The following is a 23,122-nucleotide window of genomic DNA, read 5'->3' on the forward strand; positions in this document are numbered from 1 at the left end:
AGAAAAAGAGAGAGAAGGGCATGAGAACAAGAGATGGGAGGGGAACAAAGAAAAAGAGAGAGAAGGGCATGAGAACGGGGAGATGGGAGGGGAACAAAGAAAAAGAGAGAGAAGGGCATGAGAACGAGAGACGGGAGGGGAACAAAGAAAAAGAGAGAGAAGGGCATGAGAACGGGGAGATGGGAGGGGAACAAAGAAAAAGAGAGAGAAGGGCATGAGAACGAGAGACGGGAGGGGAACAAAGAAAGAGAGAGAAGGGCATGAGAACGAGAGACGGGAGGGGAACAAAGAAAAGGATAGAGAGAGAAGGGCATGAGAACAGGGAGACGAGAGGGGAACAAAGAAAAAGAGAGAGAGAGAAGGGCATGAGAACGAGAGACAGGAGGTGAGAAATAGGAAGATCAGAAGAGCTCAGGGGGCGGCTAGGAGCAGAGAGGTGGTCAGGAGAGAAGGGAGCTGATGAGAGAGGAGAGACTGCAAGGGCAGCCAAGTAGAAAGAGGTTTCAATTGCCTCTGGACACGGTGCAAAGCTAGAGACTGCGAAACAAATTCAATTAAAAACAAAGAGCGGGCAGTAGCCCTCTGCAGCACATTGCACCCTGGGGGAGCCGTCTGCAGACGGACCTCAGCCTGGAGACCCCAAATACAGAAACAAGCCACACAACGCGCAGGCAGAAAGAACACGGCGGACCCCTGACGCAAGCAGAGGCTCAGGTGGGAAAACAACCTTTGGGCATCGTCAGGAGGTTCACTCCTCGCACTCCAAGAGCCCTGTTGCTTACGGCCCCGGCAGTGAAAGAGTTAATCAGGTTCGTATAATCCCCAAAAGCTTTGGAAGAGGTGGGTCGCCTCCTGCCGCCGCTCGTTTGCCCCCCACAGTCCTGCGAGGAAGATGGAAGAAAAGCAAGTGGAGGTTTTCATGTTCCTGGCAGACCGACCCCCAACAGGACAGACGGGCGCTCCGTCCCCACCTTTTATCTGGAAAGAACGTGACGCTGAAGAACGTCTAGCAGCTCATGAGTTAAAAGTGCGGACCACCATGACAGTGTGGTAACCCACCTCCTGTAGTGCATATCTTCTAACGGAGTGTTGCATATACTGATTGCGGTGGGGTAAGAGGACGCTCTTGCCCTAGTTCAGCAGGTTGCCCTGCTCCTGTGCCCGCGTCAGGCTGTCCTTCCGGTGGAGATGATGCACCCCCATGCGTTTGGGGCTGCGGTGGGGGCGTCCGGCAGGGGGTTTCTCCAAGTACGGGGTCTCCTCGGGCTCTGGATGGCTCTCCGGCTCCTCGTCCTCGGTTACGCTTTCCTGGTGGGCGCCCACTAGGACTACCTGCTGCTCCTCCGAGTCGTCTTCTTCCTCCAGCCCTCCAGACAGAAGGTCCTGAGCCTCCTCTTGCGAGAACTCTTTTCCGTATTTGCTCGGTTGTTGCCCCCTCCGGGGTCCTGCGCTCTCTTTCTCCAGGCTGGACTCTCGACAGCCAAGCCAGCCGGGGCCCGAGCTTTCCATGTCGGAGTAGACCTGAGCCGCCCTGCTGAGCTCCTGCATGGAGCGGCTGAACCTCTGCTGCAGCTCCAATGCCGTGTCCCTGCTGAAGGCCGTGCGGTGGGCCAGGAACGCCTCGTTACCAGGAGCCGCCTTCTCGACGAACATCTTCTGCCAGTTGGCCAGCATGTCCTCCTCGGAGCTGGCAGAGCTGGGCGCAGCACTGCTCAGCGGGGAGCGGGGCGGGTTATCTGCGCTCCGTGCTCGTTGGGGGTAACTGCCGGCAGAAGCTGGACTGTTGGGCACGGTTCGATGTCTGTCGGGGCTGCCGTCCTCGCCCTGAACGAGACTCAGAGAGATGGCCTGCCGCGTGGCATACGTGCAGTTGGGCAAAGGACTGTTCTTGGGGATTCGCACCTTCTCGTCCGAGAACTCGATCACCTTCCGGCCGGGATACATGGGGTGCGGGGGGGGCGGCGTGGGGTAGGGACTGAGCTTCTCAAACGTTGGGGGCTCCTCAGAGGTGCTCTCCACGCTGCCCTGCTTCTGGATACCCCCATTCTGCTGATGTCTGCCCTCTTCTGCCCTCTCCCCGGGGCCGCTCATGTCCACATGCACAAAGACGTCCTCTGCCGCGGGGCCGCTGCCGCTGCTAGACGTTGCGGAGTTGAGGATGAGGGACTCCGGCTTCTCCAGCACGCGGGCGATGACCGAGGTGGGCACCACGTCGGAATGCGACAGGCCGGGAGGTGGGGTGTCCTGGCCGGATCCCGGAGGCGAGGGGTTGTTCTCTAGATGCTTACTCACCATGTCCTGCAGCTTGTACGGCAACTGCGGGGAAGCGCGAAACGCGTCAGTAAGGACGAGCGGGGGACCCGCCAGACACGCGCCCTCCGCCAAAAACAAACCCCCCCACCTGTCTCATGCCAAAATAACCCCCCACCTGTCTCATGCCAATAGAACCCACTCAACGCAAAAAACAAACCCCCCCATCTCATGCCAAAATAACACCCCTCGACTAAAAAAAAAAAACCAAAAAAAAAAACCAAAAAAAAAAAAACCCCGTCTCATGCCAAAAGAACACCCCCTCGACTAAAATAAAAAAAAAAAACCCCCGTCTCATGCCAAAAGAACACCCCCTCGACTAAAATAAAAAAAAAACAAAAAAAAAAAACCCCCGTCTCATGCCAAAAGAACACCCCCTCGACTAAAAAAAAAAAAAAACCCCATCTCATGCCAAAAGAACCCCCCCACACAAAAAAAACCCAAACGCAATAAACCCCCCAACCAGCTTGATGCAAAAAATAAACCCCCACCCGTCCCCACAAAAGATTCCCCCCCCATCCCAAACCAAAAATCCTCACGTCGGCAAACTTGTGGTTCCTGAAGTGGGATTTGTTGCACTTGAGCAGCTGGACAGCCAGATTACAGTCCTGCCGGTAACGTTCCTGTAACGGGAGAACAGCCGCGTCACGGACAATCTGCGGACGGCCGTGACAGCCCCCCCCCGCAAACGCACGGAGCGCCGTTAACCCCCCTCACCCGTCAACTCTCCATAATCCCAGAGCCCGGCTCCTGCCCCCATATTCCTAGGATGCCCTTCTACCTGCCCCCTTAGCACTGTGTACCTGCTATGCTCCCCATGATTGCTCCCCATGATTGCTCCCCTCCATTACATGCCCCATGCGGTCACCAATTGCCCCTTCACGCACATTTAACTCTTCCAGTTTGTTGATGGTGGTCTTGGCATCCAGCAGTTTGTTGGTGAGCTCCACGATCTCCCAGTCCAGGGTCTTCCTGTCCATTTCCGCTTTCTTAATCTTACAGTGAAAACAGATGACGTGAGAAGGCCGCGCGTGGAACGCACCAAAGCAGGGGTGACGGGGGTGCGTGCGGGGGGCACGACAGAGGGTCAATAGTGAGGAGAGAGCTGGGAGTGGGGGTGGTGAGCGGGGGTCTTACACAAAGAAAGAGTTAACCCTGTTGTCTGGAGACGTGAGACGAGAGGCCAAGATGAGGTGCAGTTTGGGGACCCTGGAGAGGACAAAAAAGGGACCCCACGTCTGAGACCCCAACCAAAGACCCCCCCCCCAGAAACTACCAAACGCAACTGAATAGATCCAACTTTGGCTGAGAGACGCCTGGGGCAGAAACAGCATGAAAGAGAGAGAGAGAGAGAGAGAGAGAGCGAAAAGAGATAAATTGGGTGCATCAGGAACCACACAGGGCTACTAACTGCCCCCGGACCTGCCCCCGCTAACATGCCCCACACTGGTGCACGGACATCAACTGGTAGTAAGAGACAAACTCTTTACACCCCTAATTATTACCCCACCCAGAAAACCTTCCTCGCCATAACGAACCCCCAAAAGCCCCCTCGGGAAAGGAACTGCCCACACGGGGCTAAACCCGCTGTAATGTGAATGATATCTTGTAGCGGCCGGCGGGGTCTGGCGAAGCAGAGCGGCACGGCGACACCCCAAACGGGTTTATCTGATTGGTTATTAAAAAAAAAAAAAAAAGGGAATAGAATGCCTCCAATGAGGTACCAGCGTGTGCAGCTTCTCCTCCAGGTCCTGGTTGGTTCTCTGGGACGCCGTGTAGCTGTTCTGTAACCTGCGGAGGAGAGGCGACGGGGTGAGCGGAGGCTGCGGGCCGGGTGCCTGGGAGTGATGGGAGTGGAGGTCGGGCCGGGCAGTTGGTTTACCTGCGGAATTTGTCCTTGAACTTCTCGAGCTCCTCTCGGTTGCGGCTCAGCTCCATTTCCAGGTAATGCCTACCGGCCTCCACCTCGTGCTCCAAAGCCTCGCTCTTGGTGGCGGCGAACGCCAGGCGCCGGCGCAGCTCGTCATTCTGCTGCTGCAGAAACCTGACGGACGGAGGAGCGTTAATACCCAACCAGAGAGCAGCCGCGGGCCAATCAGAAGGGAGCTTAATGGCAGCGGCGCAGCACACCGCTATACCCCCCCCACCCGCTCCACTCATTGGGGGTGTAGAAGTCACGTGGGGGTTGGGCAGGGGCTTTTACGGATTATTATTCAGCGGGTACTTACTGGATGCGCTCTCCCTCGGCCAGCGATTCCTGCAGAGACAGTGACAGGGAGTCAGATCACGCGTCTACTAATATGTTCTCTGACCCTCTGCAGGGCCCGGGGGCCGTATAAAGAGCACCGGCCTACCGCACCATTTTTACCAACTTTGCACCGGAATTGCTCTTTATACAGATTAACCCCCCTTTATGTTTCTCCATGTACCCTCCCGGGGGGCAGACATTCCCTAAACATGCCCCCACCACCCACCCCAGACAGGGGCACACGGGAGGAATCTGGAAACGGACGCAATTTCCGGAGCATCAGACAAAGACAACCCCCATCATTTTTGGGGGGTTTATTTTGGTCAGTCCTGTTACGGCACAGAAGGTTCTAGGTTGTTGGTTCTAGAGCTACCACCGAATAAAGGACACCATCATTTTGGGGGAGAAGAAAGACTTGGGGTCTGAACACAGCGGGGGGAGGGCACAGAGGGGCTGGGGGCTTACCTTCCCTCGAGGTCCATTAAGCGAGGGGGAAGTTCTTGGCGATGGGCTTCTCCCCTCTGGGCTCCGATGAGAGGCAGAGGAAAGAGACTCGGGGTAGCCAGACCCCAACTCAGATGGGGTCTGGGATCGGCCCTTACTGCACTCAACGGGCCCTTGGCCCTCCCTCATGCTCAGTTCCCAAAGCTGCTGCTCTAACGAGGCCAGGTCCGCTCGGCGGCATCCACTGCGCACGGCCCGGCTTCCCTCCCTCCTCTCTGCTGAGCGCATTCTGCCCCCTCGGTGACCCGCGGACCCTTCCTTCGTTCGCCCTGCGGGTCTAACCTGCTTCTTGGGTCTGGACCCATTGGCATTAACCCTGTTATTAGGCTCTTCATCAGTACTACCCCCGCCAGGCCCCCTTCTGCCCCCGTGTACACTGGAGGGGGTAAGGACCCTGGAGGTAATTTCATCCAGGAATTGGGAGAACTTGGCTTTGTCCTCCCGGCTCTTCCTGTCTGGGGACGGGGTGGCACGTCTCGGCAGGTTACCCGGCGAGGGCGAGAGCGCCGAGCGCTGCCTCTCCGGCCTCCGCTCTGGGTTGAGTGAGCCTGGCTGTTTGAGGATGCTCTTCAGGGGCTGAGTGCAGACGGATCTCCGGCCGTTTCTGGGCACCAGGACCTCTGCCGGTTCTTTGAAGACCAGACTCCTCTCCAGGCTGCGGCTTTTGGCCCCCCGCTGCTCCTCTGCAGATACCGCAACGTTCTCCGCGCTGCGGCTAAGGAACCTCCGCAGGCTGCCCAGCTGCGGGACTCGGCACGACCTCCCCCTGCCCCGAAGAGACTTAACTCTGCGAAGTAATGCGTGGGATCTGCCCCTTCGGGGCCCTTCCCTTTCTGGCTCCTGGTCGTTGCTGGAAGCCACAGACCAGGATGAAGAGCAACTGAGGTTGCAGACGTCGGAGCCATTGGCCTCCTTCAGCTCCAGCGCCTGAGCTCCGCTAAAGCACGTGCGCTGCTGGAGAGGCGGCTGCGCTGCCGTTACCTGCGTCTGGGGTTCTGCTCCCTCCTCGCGGAGACCCGCGGGCTCGTGACGCGTCTCGCGGTGCTGCGGCGGCGCCTTGCGGTACGGCTTCTTGTTAGCAGCGGCGCTCATTATCCCGGCCTCGGTGGGCGATGCGCCTGCTGGGAAGGAGAGCAGAACGAGTCAGGAGCAGCCACGGCCTCCAGACACGGCAGAGCGACTGGGAAGCCTCACGCCCCGTGTCACACATTCACTCACATCAATCCATACACGCGCATGTGACAAGCCCGGGGCAACTCATCGATCCGCGCGCCGCAGCGGGGGGAAAATAATCAATCGACCCGCAGAGATGGGACGCCACGCGCAGGAGGATGGCGGGGCAGAAAAACAGCGAGGCTGCAGCTCGTCACAAGATACCAGCGCCTGGTAATGCCCTATGGGAAAAATACCCCAATCTACCCCCCCCCCGCAAAGCAGCAACTCACACACAATACCCCCGATCTGCATAGACGATACGTCAGTAGCCCCTGAGGCTGCCCCCCCGGGAGGCCACGGTCGGGGGGGTACCGTTAGGTTATATGCTATATACAGGCTTATTACACGGCTGCCATTGGGTTCTGCTCAGGATTTCACGCGATCCACTCGGCACATTAATGGTTAAAGGAACTTTAACCCTTTACTAACCAGAGTTTACAAGCAGTAGGTGTCTCGTACCGGCTAATAATATTAATAAAATAAAATTCATAATAATATTAAAAATAATAATAATCGAGGACCCCCCCTCTACCCACAATGGGGCTAACAAGACAGAGGTCACGGCTACCACAGACTTACTGGCCAACAGCGCAGGACGGGATCAGCCAGACTCCGCTCTTCCAGTCAGGGTCACTGGGGAGAAAGAATTAAACACGGACACGGAGTAAATTAATACCCCCTAACCCGGGGCAGCAGAGGAACAGCAGAGGGTACATAATACCCCCTAACCCGGGGCAGCAGAGGGTACATAATACCCCCTAACCCGGGGCAGCAAAGGATACATAATACCCCCTAACCCGGGGCAGCAGAGGAACAGCAGAGGGTACATAATACCCCCTAACCCGGGGCAGCAGAGGGTACATAATACCCCCTAACCCGGGGCAGCAGAGGAACAGCAGAGGGTACATAATACCCCCTAACCCGGGGCAGCAGAGGGTACATAATACCCCCTAACCCGGGGCAGCAGAGGAACAGCAGAGGGTACATAATACCCCCTAACCCCGGGGAGCAGAGGAACAGCAGAGGGTACATAATACCCCCTAACCCGGGGCAGCAGAGGGTACATAATACCCCATAACCCGAAGGAGCAGAGGAACAGCAGAGGGTACATAATACCCCTAACCCAGGGCAGCAGAGGGTACATAATACCCCTAACCCGGGGCAGCAGAGGAACAGCAAAGGGTACATAATACCCCCTAACCCAGGGGAGCAGAGGAACAGCAGAGGGTATATAATACCCCTAACCGGGGGCAGCAGAGGAACAGCAGAGGGTACATAATACCCCTAACCCAGTGGAGCAGAGGGTACATAATAACCCTAACCCGGGGCAGCAGAGGAACAGCAGAGGGTACATAATACCCCCTAACCCGGGGCAGCAGAGGAACAGCAGAGGGTACATAATACTCCCTAACCCGGGGCAGCAGAGGGTACATAATACCCCATAACCCAGGGGAGTAGAGGAACAGCAGAGGGTACATAATACCCCCTAACCCAGGGGGGCAGAGGGTACATAATACCCCCTAACCCAGGGGAGCAGAGGGTACATAATACCCCCTAACCCAGGGGGGCAGAGGGTACATAATACCCCCTAACCCAGGGGAGCAGAGGGTACATAATACCCCATAACCCAGGGGAGCAGAGGGTACATAATACCCCATAACGCAGGGGAGGAAAGGACTCTAGGCAGCACTCATTGTGTGCGCTTAGTTTTGGGGTCACCATGAAAGCGATATAAAGCTTTGGGGTCCCACCTGGCACGGACTCTCTCATGCTCCAACCTGGCCGTCGGATCCACGGCAACCTGCGCAGCTCTGTAACTCAAGATGAGAAAACCTTCAGCAACTCTGAAACCTGAGGAGCCGAAAGCAGCGAGCCGTCACGTCAGAGACTCATACAGCGGCCCTCTATCCCCAGCAGGGGGCCGCAAGCATACAGCGCCCCTCTATCCCCAGTGGGGGGGGCGCACGCATACAGCGCCCCTCTATCCCCAGCAAGGGGGGGGCGCACGCATACAGCGCCCCTCTATCCCCAGCGGGGGGGGCCGCACGCATACAGCGCCCCTTCCATCCCCAGCGGGGGGGCGCACGCATACAGCGCCCCCTCCATCCCCAGCAGGGGGGGCCGCACGCATACAGCGCCCCTCTATCCCCAGCAGGGGGGGGCGCACGCATACAGCGCCCCTCTATCCCCAGCAGGGGGGGGGGTCACGCATACAGCGGCCCTCTATCCCCAGCAGGGGGCCGCACGCATACAGCGCCCCTCTATCCCCAGCAGGGGGGGGGGTCACGCATACAGTGCTCCTCTATCCCCAGCAGGAGGGGGGGTCACGCATACAGCGCTCCTCTATCACCAGCGGGGGGGGGGCGCACGCATACAGCGCTCCTCTATCCCCAGCAGGGGGGCGCACGCATACAGTGCCCCCTCCATCCCCAGCAGGGGGGGCCGCACGCATACAGCGCCCCTCTATCCCCAGCAGGGGGGGGCGCACGCATACAGCGCCCCTCTATCCCCAGCAGGGGGGGGGTCACGCATACAGCGCTCCTCTATCACCAGCGGGGGGGGGGCGCACGCATACAGCGCTCCTCTATCCCCAGCAGGGGGGCGCACGCATACAGCGCCCCCTCCATCCCCAGCAGGGGGGGCCGCACGCATACAGCGCCCCTCTATCCCCAGCAGGGGGGGGCGCACGCATACAGCGCCCCTCTATCCCCAGCAGGGGGGGGGTCACGCATACAGCGGCCCTCTATCCCCAGCAGGGGGCCGCACGCATACAGCGCCCCTCTATCCCCAGCAGGGGGGGGGGTCACGCATACAGTGCTCCTCTATCCCCAGCAGGAGGGGGGGTCACGCATACAGCGCTCCTCTATCACCAGCGGGGGGGGGGCGCACGCATACAGCGCCCCTATATCCCCAGCAGGGGGGCGCACGCATACAGTGCCCCCTCCATCCCCAGCAGGGGGGGGCCGCACGCATACAGCGCCCCTCTATCCCCAGCAGGGGGGGGGCCGCACACATACAGCGCCCCTCTATCCCCAGCAGGGGGGGCCGCACACATACAGCGCCCCTCTATCCCCAGCAGGGGGGGGCCGCACGCATACAGCGCCCCTATATCCCCAGTGGGGGGGGCCGCACACATACAGCGCCCCTCTATCCCCAGCAGGGGGGGTCACGCATACAGCCCCCTTCCATCCCCAGCGGGGGGGGGGGGCCGCACGCATACAGCGCCCCTCTATGCCCAGCAGGGGGGGTCACGCATACAGCGCCCCTCTATCCCCAGCGGGGGGTGCTGTATGCATTTCATTAACCGCAGGCACAGACAGCATTAAATAACCCCGGGGCAGGAATGTAACCGGAGCCGGCCGCAGAAACTCCCCCTTAACATTAACCCTCTCAGCAGGCAGGTACAAGACACCGCGCCTGGAATGGGCCCCTGGCAGAGCGTGCCGTCCTTCCGGTGCCCCTATAAGGGGAACGCGTGAGGGAGGCTGCCTCCCCCTCAGCCCGCGGGGCACCAGGTGTGTCCAGGTAAAGACACGCGCCGCTCCTCCTGCCCCAGGTGCCCCTGAGGGCAGAAACCGCATGCCTTTCTGACTCGCACAGGTAGGAATGCGGAGTGCGGCTGGGAGCCAAAAACACACAACAGCAGGGCAAACGGCACGATCCGGGGGCAGGGAACCTTCCGGGGGCCACCAGCCGGCAATCCCCACCGCAATCCCACCGCTCGCACCGACCTTTAACCCTTTCAGCCACTTTCTTAATATTAGGGGGGCGACACCAATTCCCAGCCTCCAGGGGCTCTGACCGCTACCGGGCATCTACCCAACCGGCCCCAGAACCCGCAGACAACACCTAGAACACGCAGTAGGTCCCTCGCCTTCTACGTGTTGCGTGTTATATGTCAGATGCCAGGAACCGGGTCATACACTAACATACATGCAGGACATAATACCCCAGGACATACTGTGCCAGGACACCCCATGGAGGTGGTAAGGGGATGCTGCCCAAGATGCCCTCCTGGAAACCTGTAACCAGAGTCACCCAAACGGCCTCGGAACAATGAACTGATCACACGCAGCCAATTACCCCAAGCGGAGGCAACAACGCATGCAAATAACCCTTCTGCCAAACCCGTGAAGCCCAAAACACATACCTCCCTCTGCTCTGTTTGTACCATGTCATCACACGAACACGCCGGCAAACTGCCCCTTACCCCTCCCCTGCGAGAAGCCGGCAAACTGCCCTTACCCCTCCCCTGCGAGAAGCCGGCAAACTGCCCCTTACCCCTCCCCTGCGAGAAGCCGGCAAACTGCCCCTTACCCCTCCCCTGCGAGAAGCCGGCAAACTGCCCCTTACCCCTCCCCTGCGAGAAGCCGGCAAACTGCCCCTTACCCCTCCCCTGCGAGAAGCCGGCAAACTGCCCCTTACCCCTCCCCTGCGAGAAGCCGGCAAACTGCCCCGTACCCCTCCCCTGCGAGAAGCCGGCAAACTGCCCCGTACCCCAGCCCTGCGAGCAGCCGGCAAACTGCCCCTTACCCCTCCCCTGCGAGAAGCCGGCAAACTGCCCCTTACCCCTCCCCTGCGAGCAGCCGGCAACGGACAAAACCAGCACAAAGTCCGCTCCCTCTGGAGATGTGGAGTCGGGTCAAATTCCAACAGAGAGGAGCGGCACTGGCCGGGGCGACCGGCGCATTTAACCCTCTGTCAGGCCGGGCAAACAGTGGGCTTAACCCACCGTGCGCTGGAGCAACAAGAGCATCAAAACATCTGCCCCATCAAACGCACTGTTGCCCCGGCTGTGAAACGCTCTGCGCTCTGATCCGGGATGTCAGGAGTTTGAACTTCACATCCCCAGAGAGCGGATCGGAGTGCGGAGGAACGCGGGCGGCAGGGGGAGGAAAGGCGGTGACCCCGGGCTTCATGCGTTCGCTGTGGCGGGCGCTCTGTATGACGGGTGAATATGGGGTACGGGGGGTTATTACCCAGAATCCCCAACTGTGGCGGGAGCTCTGTATGCCGGGTGAATATGGGGTACGGGGGGTTATTACCCAGAATCCCCAGCTGCGGCGGGCGCTCTGTATGCCGGGTGATTATGGGGTACGGGGGGTATTACCCAGAATCCCCAGCTGTGGCGGGCGCTCTGTATGACGGGTGAATATGGGGTACAGGTGGTTATTACCCAGAATCCCCAGCTGTGGCGGGCGCTCTGTATGCCGGTTGATTATGGGGTACGGGGGGTTATTACCCAGAATCCCCGGCTGCGGCGGGCGCTCCGTATGCTGAGCAGTTTCCGCACTCTGTATTGAGAAGGTGCCACTTACCGCCCTCGGCTCGGCTCCTGTGGCGATGGGCGGCGTCTGGGTGGAGGACGGCAACTTCACCTGGCAAAAGAAATCCGGATACGGCAACTGGACTACATGCACAGAACACGCGGGGTTAACCACCAATGCCCCTTTACACTGAATCCAACCAGAAGAGAGGTACCCAGTACCCCCCACCATACACTAATACCCCTCTACCCAGTACACACACTCATACCCCTCTACCCAGTACACACACTCATACCCCTCTACCCAGTACACACACTCATACCCCTCTACCCAGTACACACACACACACTCATACCCCTCTACCCAGTACACACACTCATACCCCTCTACCCAGTACACACACTCATACCCCTCTACCCAGTACACACACTCATACCCCTCTACCCAGTACACACACTCATACCCCTCTACCCAGTACACACACACACACTCATACCCCTCTACCCAGTACACACACACTCATACCCCTCTACCCAGTACACACACTCATACCCCTCTACCCAGTACACACACTCATACCCCTCTACCCAGTACACACACACTCATACCCCTCTACCCAGTACCCCCCCACACACTCATACCCCTCTACCCAGTACACACACTCATACCCCTCTACCCAGTACACACACTCATACCCCTCTACCCAGTACACACACACTCACTCATACCCCTCTACCCAGTACACACACACACACACACTCATATCCCTCTACCCAGTACACACACACACTCATACCCCTCTACCCAGTACACACACTCATACCCCTCTACCCAGTACACACACACTCATACCCCTCTACCCAGTACACACACACTCACTCATACCCCTCTACCCAGTACACACACACATACCCCTCTACCCAGTACCCCCCCACACACACACTCATACCCCTCTACCCAGTACACACACTCATACCCCTCTACCCAGTACACACACACACACACACTCATACCCCTCTACCCAGTACACACACTCATACCCCTCTACCCAGTACACACACTCATACCCCTCTACCCAGTACCCCCCCACACACTCATACCCCTCTACCCAGTACCCCCCCACACACTCATACCTCTCTAACCAGTACCCCCCACCATACACTAATACCCCTCTACCCAGTACCCCCCACCATACACTAATACCCCTCTACCCAGTACACACACTCATACCCCTCTACCCAGTACACACACTCATACCCCTCTACCCAGTACACACACTCATACCCCTCTACCCAGTACACACACACCAATACCCCTCCACCCAGTACACACACTCATACCCCTCTACCCAGTACACACACACTCATACCCCTCTACCCAGTACCCCCCACCATACATTAATACCCCTCTACCCAGTACCCCCCACCATACACTAATACCCCTCTACCCAGTACACACACTCATACCCCTCTACCCAGTACACACACACCAATACCCCTCTACCCAGTACCCCCCCACACACACACTCATACCCCTCTACCCAGTACCCCCCACACACTCATACCCCTCTACCCAGTACCCCCCACCATACACTAATACCCCTCTACCCAGTACACACACACTCATACCCCTCTACCCAGTCCCCCCCCACACACACACTCATACCCCTCTACCCAGTACCCCCCACACACTCATACCCCTCTACCCAGTACACACACACTCATACCCCTCTACCCAGTACCCCCCCACACACTCATACCCCTCTACCCAGCCCCCCCACACACACTCATACCCCTCTACCCAGTACCCCCCACACACTCATACCCCTCTACCCAGTACCCCCCCCACACACTCATACCCCTCTACCCAGTACCCCCCCACACACACACACACTCATACCCCTCTACCCAGTACCCTCCCACACACTCATACCCCTCTACCCAGTACCCTCCCACACACTCATACCCCTCTACCCAGTACCCCCCACCATACACTAATACCCCTCTACCCAGTACCCCCCCCACACACACTCATACCCCTCTACCCAGTACCCCCCACCATACACTAATACCCCTCTACCCAGTACCCCCCACACACACACACACTCATACCCCTCTACCCAGTACCCCCCCACACACACACTCATACCCCTCTACCCAGTACCCCCCCCACACACACACACCCCTCTACCCAGTACACACACACTCATACCCCTCTACCCAGTACCCCCGACACACACTCATACCCCTCTACCCAGTACCCCCGACACACACTCATACCCCTCTACCCAGTACACACACTCATACCCCTCTACCCAGTACACACACACTCATACCCCTCTACCCAGTACACACACACTCACTCATACCCCTCTACCCAGTACACACACACATACCCCTCTACCCAGTACCCCCCCACACACACACTCATACCCCTCTACCCAGTACACACACACACTCATACCCCTCTACCCAGTACACACACACACACACACACTCATACCCCTCTACCCAGTACACACACTCATACCCCTCTACCCAGTACACACACTCATACCCCTCTACCCAGTACACACACACTCATACCCCTCTACCCAGTACCCCCCCACACACTCATACCCCTCTACCCAGTACCCCCCCACACACTCATACCTCTCTAACCAGTACCCCCCACCATACACTAATACCCCTCTACCCAGTACCCCCCACCATACACTAATACCCCTCTACCCAGTACACACACTCATACCCCTCTACCCAGTACACACACTCATACCCCTCTACCCAGTACACACACTCATACCCCTCTACCCAGTACACACACACCAATACCCCTCCACCCAGTACACACACTCATACCCCTCTACCCAGTACACACACACTCATACCCCTCTACCCAGTACCCCCCACCATACACTAATACCCCTCTACCCAGTACCCCCCACCATACACTAATACCCCTCTACCCAGTACACACACTCATACCCCTCTACCCAGTACACACACACCAATACCCCTCTACCCAGTACCCCCCCACACACACACTCATACCCCTCTACCCAGTACCCCCCACACACTCATACCCCTCTACCCAGTACCCCCCACCATACACTAATACCCCTCTACCCAGTACACACACACTCATACCCCTCTACCCAGTCCCCCCCCACACACACACTCATACCCCTCTACCCAGTACCCCCCACACACTCATACCCCTCTACCCAGTACACACACACTCATACCCCTCTACCCAGTACCCCCCCACACACTCATACCCCTCTACCCAGCCCCCCCACACACACTCATACCCCTCTACCCAGTACCCCCCCACACACACACACACACCTCTACCCAGTACACACACACACTCATACCCCTCTACCCAGTACCCCCCACACACTCATACCCCTCTACCCAGTACCCCCCCCACACACTCATACCCCTCTACCCAGTACCCCCCCACACACACACACACTCATACCCCTCTACCCAGTACCCTCCCACACACTCATACCCCTCTACCCAGTACCCTCCCACACACTCATACCCCTCTACCCAGTACCCCCCACCATACACTAATACCCCTCTACCCAGTACCCCCCACACACACACACACTCATACCCCTCTACCCAGTACCCCCCCACACACACACTCATACCCCTCTACCCAGTACCCCCCCCACACACACCCCTCTACCCAGTACACACACACTCATACCCCTCTACCCAGTACCCCCGACACACACTCATACCCCTCTACCCAGTACCCCCGACACACACTCATACCCCTCTACCCAGTACACACACACACTCATACCCCTCTACCCAGTACACACACACTCATACCCCTCTACGCAGTACACACACACACTCATACCCCTCTATCCAGTACACACACACACTCATACCCCTCTACCCAGTACCCCCCCCACACACAATAATACCCCTCTACCCAGTACCCCCCCCACACACACTCATACCCCTCTACCCAGTACACACACACACTCATACCCCTCTACCCAGTACCCCCCCCACACACACACTCATATCCCTCTACCCAGTACCCCCCACACACACACTCATACCCCTCTACCCAGTACCCCCCACACACACACTCATACCCCTCTACCCAGTACCCCCACACACACTAATACCCCTCTACCCAGTACCCCCCACACACACTCATACCCCTCTACCCAGTACCCCCCACACACACTCATACCCCTCTACCCAGTACCCCCCACACACACTAATACCCCTCTACCCAGTACCCCCCACACACACTAATACCCCTCTACCCAGTACCCCCCACACACACTCATACCCCTCTACCCAGTCCCCCCCCACACACACTCATATCCCTCTACCCAGTACCCCCCCACACACACTCATATCCCTCTACCCAGTACCCCCCCACACACACACTCACACTCATACCTCTCTACCCAGTACCCCACACACACTCACTCTTACCCCTCTACCCAGTACCCCCCCACACACACACTCATACCCCTCTACCCAGTACCCCCCCACACACACTCATACCCCTCTACCCAGTACCCCACACACTCATACCCCTCTACGCAGTACCCCCCACACACACTCATACCCCTCTACCCAGTCCCCCCCCACACACACTCATATCCCTCTACCCAGTACCCCCCCCCCACATACACACTCACACTCATACCTCTCTACCCAGTACCCCACACACACTCACTCTTACCCCTCTACCCAGTACCCCCCACACACACACTCATACCCCTCTACCCAGTACCCCCCACACACACACACTCATACCCCTCTACCCAGTACACACACACTCATACCCCTCTACCCAGTACACACACACTCATACCCCTCTACCCAGTACCCCACAAACACACACTCATACCCCTCTACCCAGTACCCCACAAACACACACTCATACCCCTCTACCCAGTACCCCACAAACACACACTCATACCCCTCTACCCAGTACCCCCAGACACCTCGTACCTGCCCCCTGTCACTCAGTCGGAGCCGCCGTGTCCCCGGTGCATGCCGGGTAATCCTCGGAATCCCGGCGCATTGCGTCTGACGCCATCGGGGGGCGGGGCTACGGTGGGCACATGACCGTACAACCCCTGCCAGTCCGCCGCTGGCACCCTGAGTGGACGGGTTAAAGTTGGTATCAGCACTGCTGGGGTTAAAAGCCTTTTCCTCACAAAGTAGTACATTAACCCATTGAGCGCCGACGGAGCGTTCAGTGTTTCTGAAGTTACATGTGGGGGCAAAAGCAGAACATAACTATGGAAACCGGAGGCCGGACCGTAACCATGGAAACCGGAGGACGCTGAAGCGGAAACCGTAATATCTCATTAATAATATGTGGACCGGCGGGTGGTGACCGACCTCCCCTATCCCGGTACCCGGGCACAAAGGCGGCTTTGCCCGCACAAGAGTGCCCATTCCCCCCGGGCCATGGGGGCTTGTGTAGGGCATACTTCCGATTGGCCCGGAGGAAAGCTGATTGATGTCACTCACCCGATGGCCCCACAAACCCACCTATGACACACCCTAAGTAGCTGGCGCTGAAGGGGTTAATTGTACTCACGGGTTGGGGGAAGGGCTCATGCTAACACACTAACACTCATACTTACACTCACATACACACTAAGACTCATACTTACACTCACATACACACACGAATACTAACACACACTAACACTTTCATACTAACACTTTAATACTAACACTCATACTTACACTCACATACACACTAACACTCATACTTACACACTAATACTCATACTTACACACTAATACTCATACTTACACTCACATACACACTAACACAAATACTAACACTTTAATACTAACACGAATACTAACACACACACTCATACTAACACTCACATACACACTAGCACGAATACTAACACTCACATACACACACTAACACTCACACATAGTTACACATACTCACTAACACACATACACTTACACATACTAACACACACATATACTTACATCTCTCTCCCCTCTCTCGTTTCTCTTCCCCGTCTCTCTCCCCCATCCCCTCTCTCTCTCCCCTCTCTCTCTCCCCCATCCCCTCTCTGTCTCTTCTGTCTCTTTTCTCCCTCCTTACCTCCAAGGCTCCATTTACCCCAAATATTCCATTTACCCCAAATATTCCATTTACCCCAAATATTTCATTTACCCCAAATATTTCATTTACCCCAAATATATCATTTGCCCCAAATATTTCATTTACCCCAAATATATCATTTACCCCAAATATTTCATTTACCCCAAATATATCATTTACCCCAAATATATCATTTACCCCAAATATTTCATTTACCCCAAATATATCATTTACCCCAAATATATCATTTGCCCCAAATATATCATTTGCCCCAAATATATCATTTGCCCCCAGGTTCCTTTCACCCCTGCGGCAGGGAAGCTCTCGGGGTATGAGCTTTGGTGTAGTATGAACTTGCCCCCCTGTGGTGCCACCTGGTGGGGTGGATTCAGCCTCCGTAGTGCCACCAGAGGGCAGCCGAGGTGTGGAAGGAGCAGCGTGGGTGCGCGACGCGTGGCCGGCCCCGTCTGAAGTCAATTATTAACCAGACGATTTACCCCCCTGAGACTGATTCTGCCCCCGGGGGCCGTGGCGAGGCGTGGCTGAAGGATTAGCTGGAAGCGCCGTGTTTACTCAAACACAAAACATGAGTAATGCGGGCGCGCCGAGCCACGGATTGTGTAGCCCCGGGCCACGGATTCTTACACCAGGGAGGCGGCCAGGAAACGCGCCAACACAGGAGCCAGGCGGCAAATCCCCGTACACAGGGGGCAACCCGAGGTCACGGCAGAGCATTACCCTGCCCGAGCCTGTCCTGATAATACATTAATACAGACCCGCCGCTGTCTGACCAGTCCTGATATCCTGCCCTTCTAAGTAAACCTGTCTGCGGATCTCCCGTAAAACACGCTACACGCCACATACAACACGTGCTGAACCTTTGCATCTGTTTGTATCTTTGTATCACGTGTATCTGTTGTTGCCGCGGCTGCCGGATTAAAGTTTGATGCCTGCGCATCACGGCCATAAATTATCTAAGACGGCCCGGGGTCTCCTTACAGCCGCGCTCCCCTCCCCCGCCAGGCTGTTAATGTTTAATGCGGCGCTCGGTGTCTTCTTACCCTGAGCCACTCACCGCACGTTAACCCTTTCACTCCCCTGCCCCGCTGAGCTGCCCCACTCTCCTCACCATTGGTCGGTTAGCGTACCTGGGATTGGCCCGCCCCGCCCCGCCCACTTCTCCATTAAAAAGAGCGCGTGTCCCGCCATGTTGGCAGGACCGCCCACAGGCATCAGCGAGACCGCCCACTGGGGTCAGCGAGACCGCCCACCCACATCCCAAAAAGGGGGCCAGAAAGTTCTGAGGTATGTCGGGGAGATCAGAGGATCCCGACCACCCGCCACGCTGTACAAATGACCCCCACGGTGCCATCTGGCAACCGACTGGAGACGAATGGCGCAATATGACATCATATGACAGCATTCCAACAATACAAAGGGCTGAGAGGGGCAGTTTTATTTTAGGGGTGTGGTTAGAGGCGTGGCTGGGGCGGGGTTATTTAGAAGAAGAATGGGATTTATTTGCTCCGTGCTCTGAGGTACTGGCAGGGGCTTCCGAAGGACGAGTCTTATTGGAAGGCTTCATATATCAGTCCGGGGCCGACGGGCTGCACGGCATCAGAGGGTCGCTGCCGTCTTCACCTGCTAACCGCTGGGAGAATCCCTGCTACCGGCTCTGCATATGTGAGACCCCTCAATTCGTCTTCACACCCCGGCAACGGGTTCTCCCCCAAGTTTCTGGGTTTCATCGTGGGGGGTCTCACATTGCGCCCCACTTATTTTGGAGGGGGACTCGTTCTTTGCAGTGGGTTGGTGGGGCTTTCTAAGTTTGTTAGCCGTTTTGGTGGTCCGGATCTTGAAGGTGATGATGTGTGTTTTTCCGGAAGGATGGCGTTCACCTCAATGATATTCGGCTCCTTGAGTTGTGGGAGGACGTTGAGGAAGCGGTCGGTTGGTGGCGGCCGGCGCGTGTGGTGTCCACGTGTGCGGACTGTGGCGGTTCTGTTAGGGAATGTTTGGAGCCGGTTGGTGGATGGTGAAGCGGCGGTGCCCCTCCGTAAGTCGGTGGATTGTTTCCCCTTTGGAAATGTAATGTGATTCCCGCCGCTCCACCTGCTGGTGTTGGGTTACTCAGGCCGGAGTAACGTCGGCATTGGTTACGCTTAATATTTTCTGGGGGGGATTTCAGTGCTTTATTATGGGGGATGGGCAGTGGGACACCCACTGATAAAATGTGAGCTTCTAACCCCCTTTACTTTCCCTCCCACGACCCCAGATGGGGCTTATTAACGTCACAGATTACTAACCTTACATTTATCAACGTTGATCCCAATGTAACATTTTCCATGAAACCCTGAAACTGGGGTAAAAACCCTGAGAATCTGCCCCTTCACCCCGAGGCTGGGGTAAAAACCCAGAGAATCTGCCCCTTCCCCCCGACACTGGGGTAAAACCCTGAGAATCTGCCCCTTCCCCCCGAGACTGGGGTAAAAACCCAGAGAATCTGCCCCTTCCCCCCGACACTGGGGTAAAACCCTGAGAATCTGCCCCTTCCCCCCGACACTGGGGTAAAACCCTGAGAATCTGCCCCTTCACCCATAGACTGGGGTAAAAACCCTGAGAATCTGCCCCTTCACCCTGAGACTGGGGTAAAACCCTGAGAATCTGCCCCTTCACCCCGAGACTGGGGTAAAACCCTGAGAATCTGCCCCTTCACCCCGAGACTGGGGTAAAAACCCTGAGAATCTCCCCCTTCACCCTGAGACTGGAGTAAAAACCCTGAGAATCTGCCCCTTCACCCATAGACTGGGGTAAAAACCCTGAGAATCTGCCCCTTCACCCTGAGACTGGGGTAAAACCCTGAGAATCTGCCCCTTCACCCCGAGACTGGGGTAAAACCCTGAGAATCTGCCCCTTCACCCCGAGACTGGGGTAAAAACCCTGAGAATCTCCCCCTTCACCCTGAGACTGGAGTAAAAACCCTGAGAATCTGCCCCTTCACCCCGAGACTGGGGTAAAACCCTGAGAATCTGCCCCTTCACCCCGAGACTGGGGTAAAACCCTGAGAATCTGCCCCTTCACCCCGAGACTGGGGTAAAACCCTGAGAATCTCCCCCTTCACCCTGAGACTGGAGTAAAAACCCTAAGAATCTGCCCCTTCACCCCGAGACTGGGGTAAAACCCTGAGAATCTGCCCCTTCACCCTGAGGAAGATATTTCTGCTCTCTGACAGCTGCCATCACATCCTGACACCAAGAATACAAGCCAAGCCACAACGGCCTGACCTACAAAACAGGACCGGTCACAGCAGCTGATGGACAGATCATTACCTAATACACAGCCCCCGGGACACGCACCCCTCCTAATACACAGCCCCCGGGACACGCACCCCTCCTAATACACAGCCCCCGGGACACGCACCCCTCCTAATACACAGACACCGGGACACGCACCCCCTCCTAATACACAGACACCGGGACACGCACCCCTCCTAATACACAGACACCGGGACACGCACCCCTCCTAATACACAGACACCGGGACACGCACCCCTCCTAATACACAGACACCGGGACACGCACCCCTCCTAATACACAGACACCGGGACACGTGCCTCCCCCCATTCTGTCCGTGTTTCCGTGTTGGCTCTGGGGGTCTTTATGTTACATTCCTCTGGGAGTCGTTTTCATGCCCAGCATTTTTCGGGAAGGGATTATTGAGTCCTGTGCTAGTGAAGGGCTTAACCCTTTAGCTTTCCTCTAATCCTCAGCCACAGGGGAGAATGCGTGGCTCTAATCGTCATGACCAGGACCGGCCCTCTGACACAGCAGGCAGGAGCCGGTGTACCGGTGGCCAGTAGGGCAGAATACTGACGCCCCCGCTCATCGCGACCCCATCGCGACCCCATCGCGACCCCATCGCGACCCCATCGCTGCATGAAGGTGAAGCCACGCACTACGCGGTGTAAACATGCGGCCTTACGTGTCCCGCCAGCGGACGCAGGGATGTCATTTGGTCGCCGGTGGCTTCAAAGTGCCAGGAGTGCCCAGACATCCCCAGTCCGTCGCTGAACCCGCTCTGTGTCCGCCATCCCTGCTGCTACGATTAACGGCCAGAACTTTGCTGAAGAAGAGACTTAAGTGTCACTTGGGCTGGAGCCTGGTCAGGCCGGCTCAGAGGGCGAGCGAGCGGATCGGCGACGCGGACCCGGTGTCTCTGACACTCTGTAAATTACCCGGCCAGCTATTTGCGAGTCATCCGGGGCATGCGGGGAATGAGATGCTAGCCAAACACAGGCGCACGCCACACGCCACACGCGTGCTCTGATCTCCTGTCAAGTCGACGGAACAATGGAGAGCTCCAGTTACAGAGCGCCGGGGGGGGGGGTCTCACCGGCCGGGGAGGGGGGACGGGGCAAACATTTGTTTCCATATGTTACGTCCACTCGCCTGACAATGCCCCGGTGTCTGGGCACCCGCGGGGGGCAGGAGAAGCTTTTTGGCACAGCCTCCCCTCGCCTGCCTGCAGCTGGCCCGTGACAGCCTCGCTCTCTTTGCTTCAGGGATTAAAGGCAGAGGAAGGTGTGTTTGTCAGCACAAGCGAGCGCACAAGTGAGCGCCTGCACCGGGATTCCTGCGATCCGACGACGGCCGCTCCATGCGCACCTCTGCTCTGCCGCAGCACGCCTGGGCACCCGGCAGCTCATCACTCACAGCCAGCGCTTTGGGGCCGCACGTTCCCCCCGTCCGCCGCAGACACCATGGCTTTCATGTGAAAGAGGATCCCAGGATCACCCAGTTCAGGGAAGGAATTACCAGAAGATCGATTGTGCCGACCCCTGCCGGAGCTTCTCGTGGACCTGCGCATGCACGCCCGTAGGTCAGTAGCCTCCTGTATCGTGCCTGTGCTTCCAGGTGACCGGTCTCTTCTCCCCGTGTCGCACCGGTGAACGGTCTCTTCTCCCCGTATCGTACCAGTGAACGGTCTCTTCTCCCCGTATCATACCGGTGAAGGGTCCCTTCTCCCCGTATCATACCGGTGAAGGGTCTCTTCTCCCCGTATCATACCGGTGAAGGGTCTCTTCTCCCCGTATCATACCGGTGAATGGTCTCTTCTCCCCGTGTCGCACCGGTGAAGGGTCTCTTCTCCCCGTATCATACCGGTGAAGGGTCTCTTCTCCCCGTATCATACCGGTGAAGGGTCTCTTCTCCCCGTATCATACCGGTGAAGGGTCTCTTCTCCCCGTATCGTACCGGTGAACGGTCTCTTCTCCCCGTGTAGTACCGGTGAACGGTCTCTTCTCCCCGTGTCGTACCGGTGTGAGGTCTCTTCTCCCCGTGTCGCACCGGTGTGAGGTCAGTTGCTTGGACTGGTTTACGTTATCCTGAAGGTTACTGGTGTAGGGTCAGGTTCCCCCAAATCAGACTGGGGTAGGATCTGTTCTCCC

At 57.4% G+C, this 23,122-nt stretch overlaps 1 protein-coding gene across 5 annotated transcripts; it reads right to left on the reverse strand.

Annotated features, from left to right (window-relative positions):
- Positions 1 to 547: 547 nt before the first annotated feature.
- On the reverse strand, positions 548 to 16,586 carry TJAP1 (tight junction associated protein 1). Of its 5 annotated transcripts, none has more exons than XM_053458964.1 (10): positions 16,545 to 16,586; positions 8,029 to 8,088; positions 6,857 to 6,910; positions 6,044 to 6,183; positions 4,539 to 4,567; positions 4,193 to 4,354; positions 4,035 to 4,101; positions 3,198 to 3,305; positions 2,850 to 2,933; positions 548 to 2,316 (listed from the first exon to the last, which is right to left on the reverse strand). In XM_053458964.1, exons 4-10 carry the CDS (start codon positions 6,152 to 6,154, stop codon positions 1,132 to 1,134), a joined length of 1,746 nt encoding a protein of 581 aa, XP_053314939.1. In that variant the 5' UTR covers positions 6,155 to 6,183; positions 6,857 to 6,910; positions 8,029 to 8,088; positions 16,545 to 16,586; the 3' UTR covers positions 548 to 1,131. The 5 variants fall into 5 exon arrangements, with proteins under 5 accessions (XP_053314939.1, XP_053314938.1, XP_053314940.1 ...); XM_053458963.1 differs by having other exon boundaries at positions 8,029 to 8,128; positions 16,545 to 16,561; XM_053458965.1 differs by lacking the exon at positions 16,545 to 16,586 and having other exon boundaries at positions 6,044 to 6,180; positions 8,029 to 8,172.
- Between the last annotated feature and the right edge of the window lie 6,536 nt (positions 16,587 to 23,122).

This window comes from Spea bombifrons, chromosome 3, assembly GCF_027358695.1.
Source record: "Spea bombifrons isolate aSpeBom1 chromosome 3, aSpeBom1.2.pri, whole genome shotgun sequence".
NCBI classification, from domain to species: Eukaryota; Metazoa; Chordata; class Amphibia; order Anura; family Pelobatidae; genus Spea; species Spea bombifrons.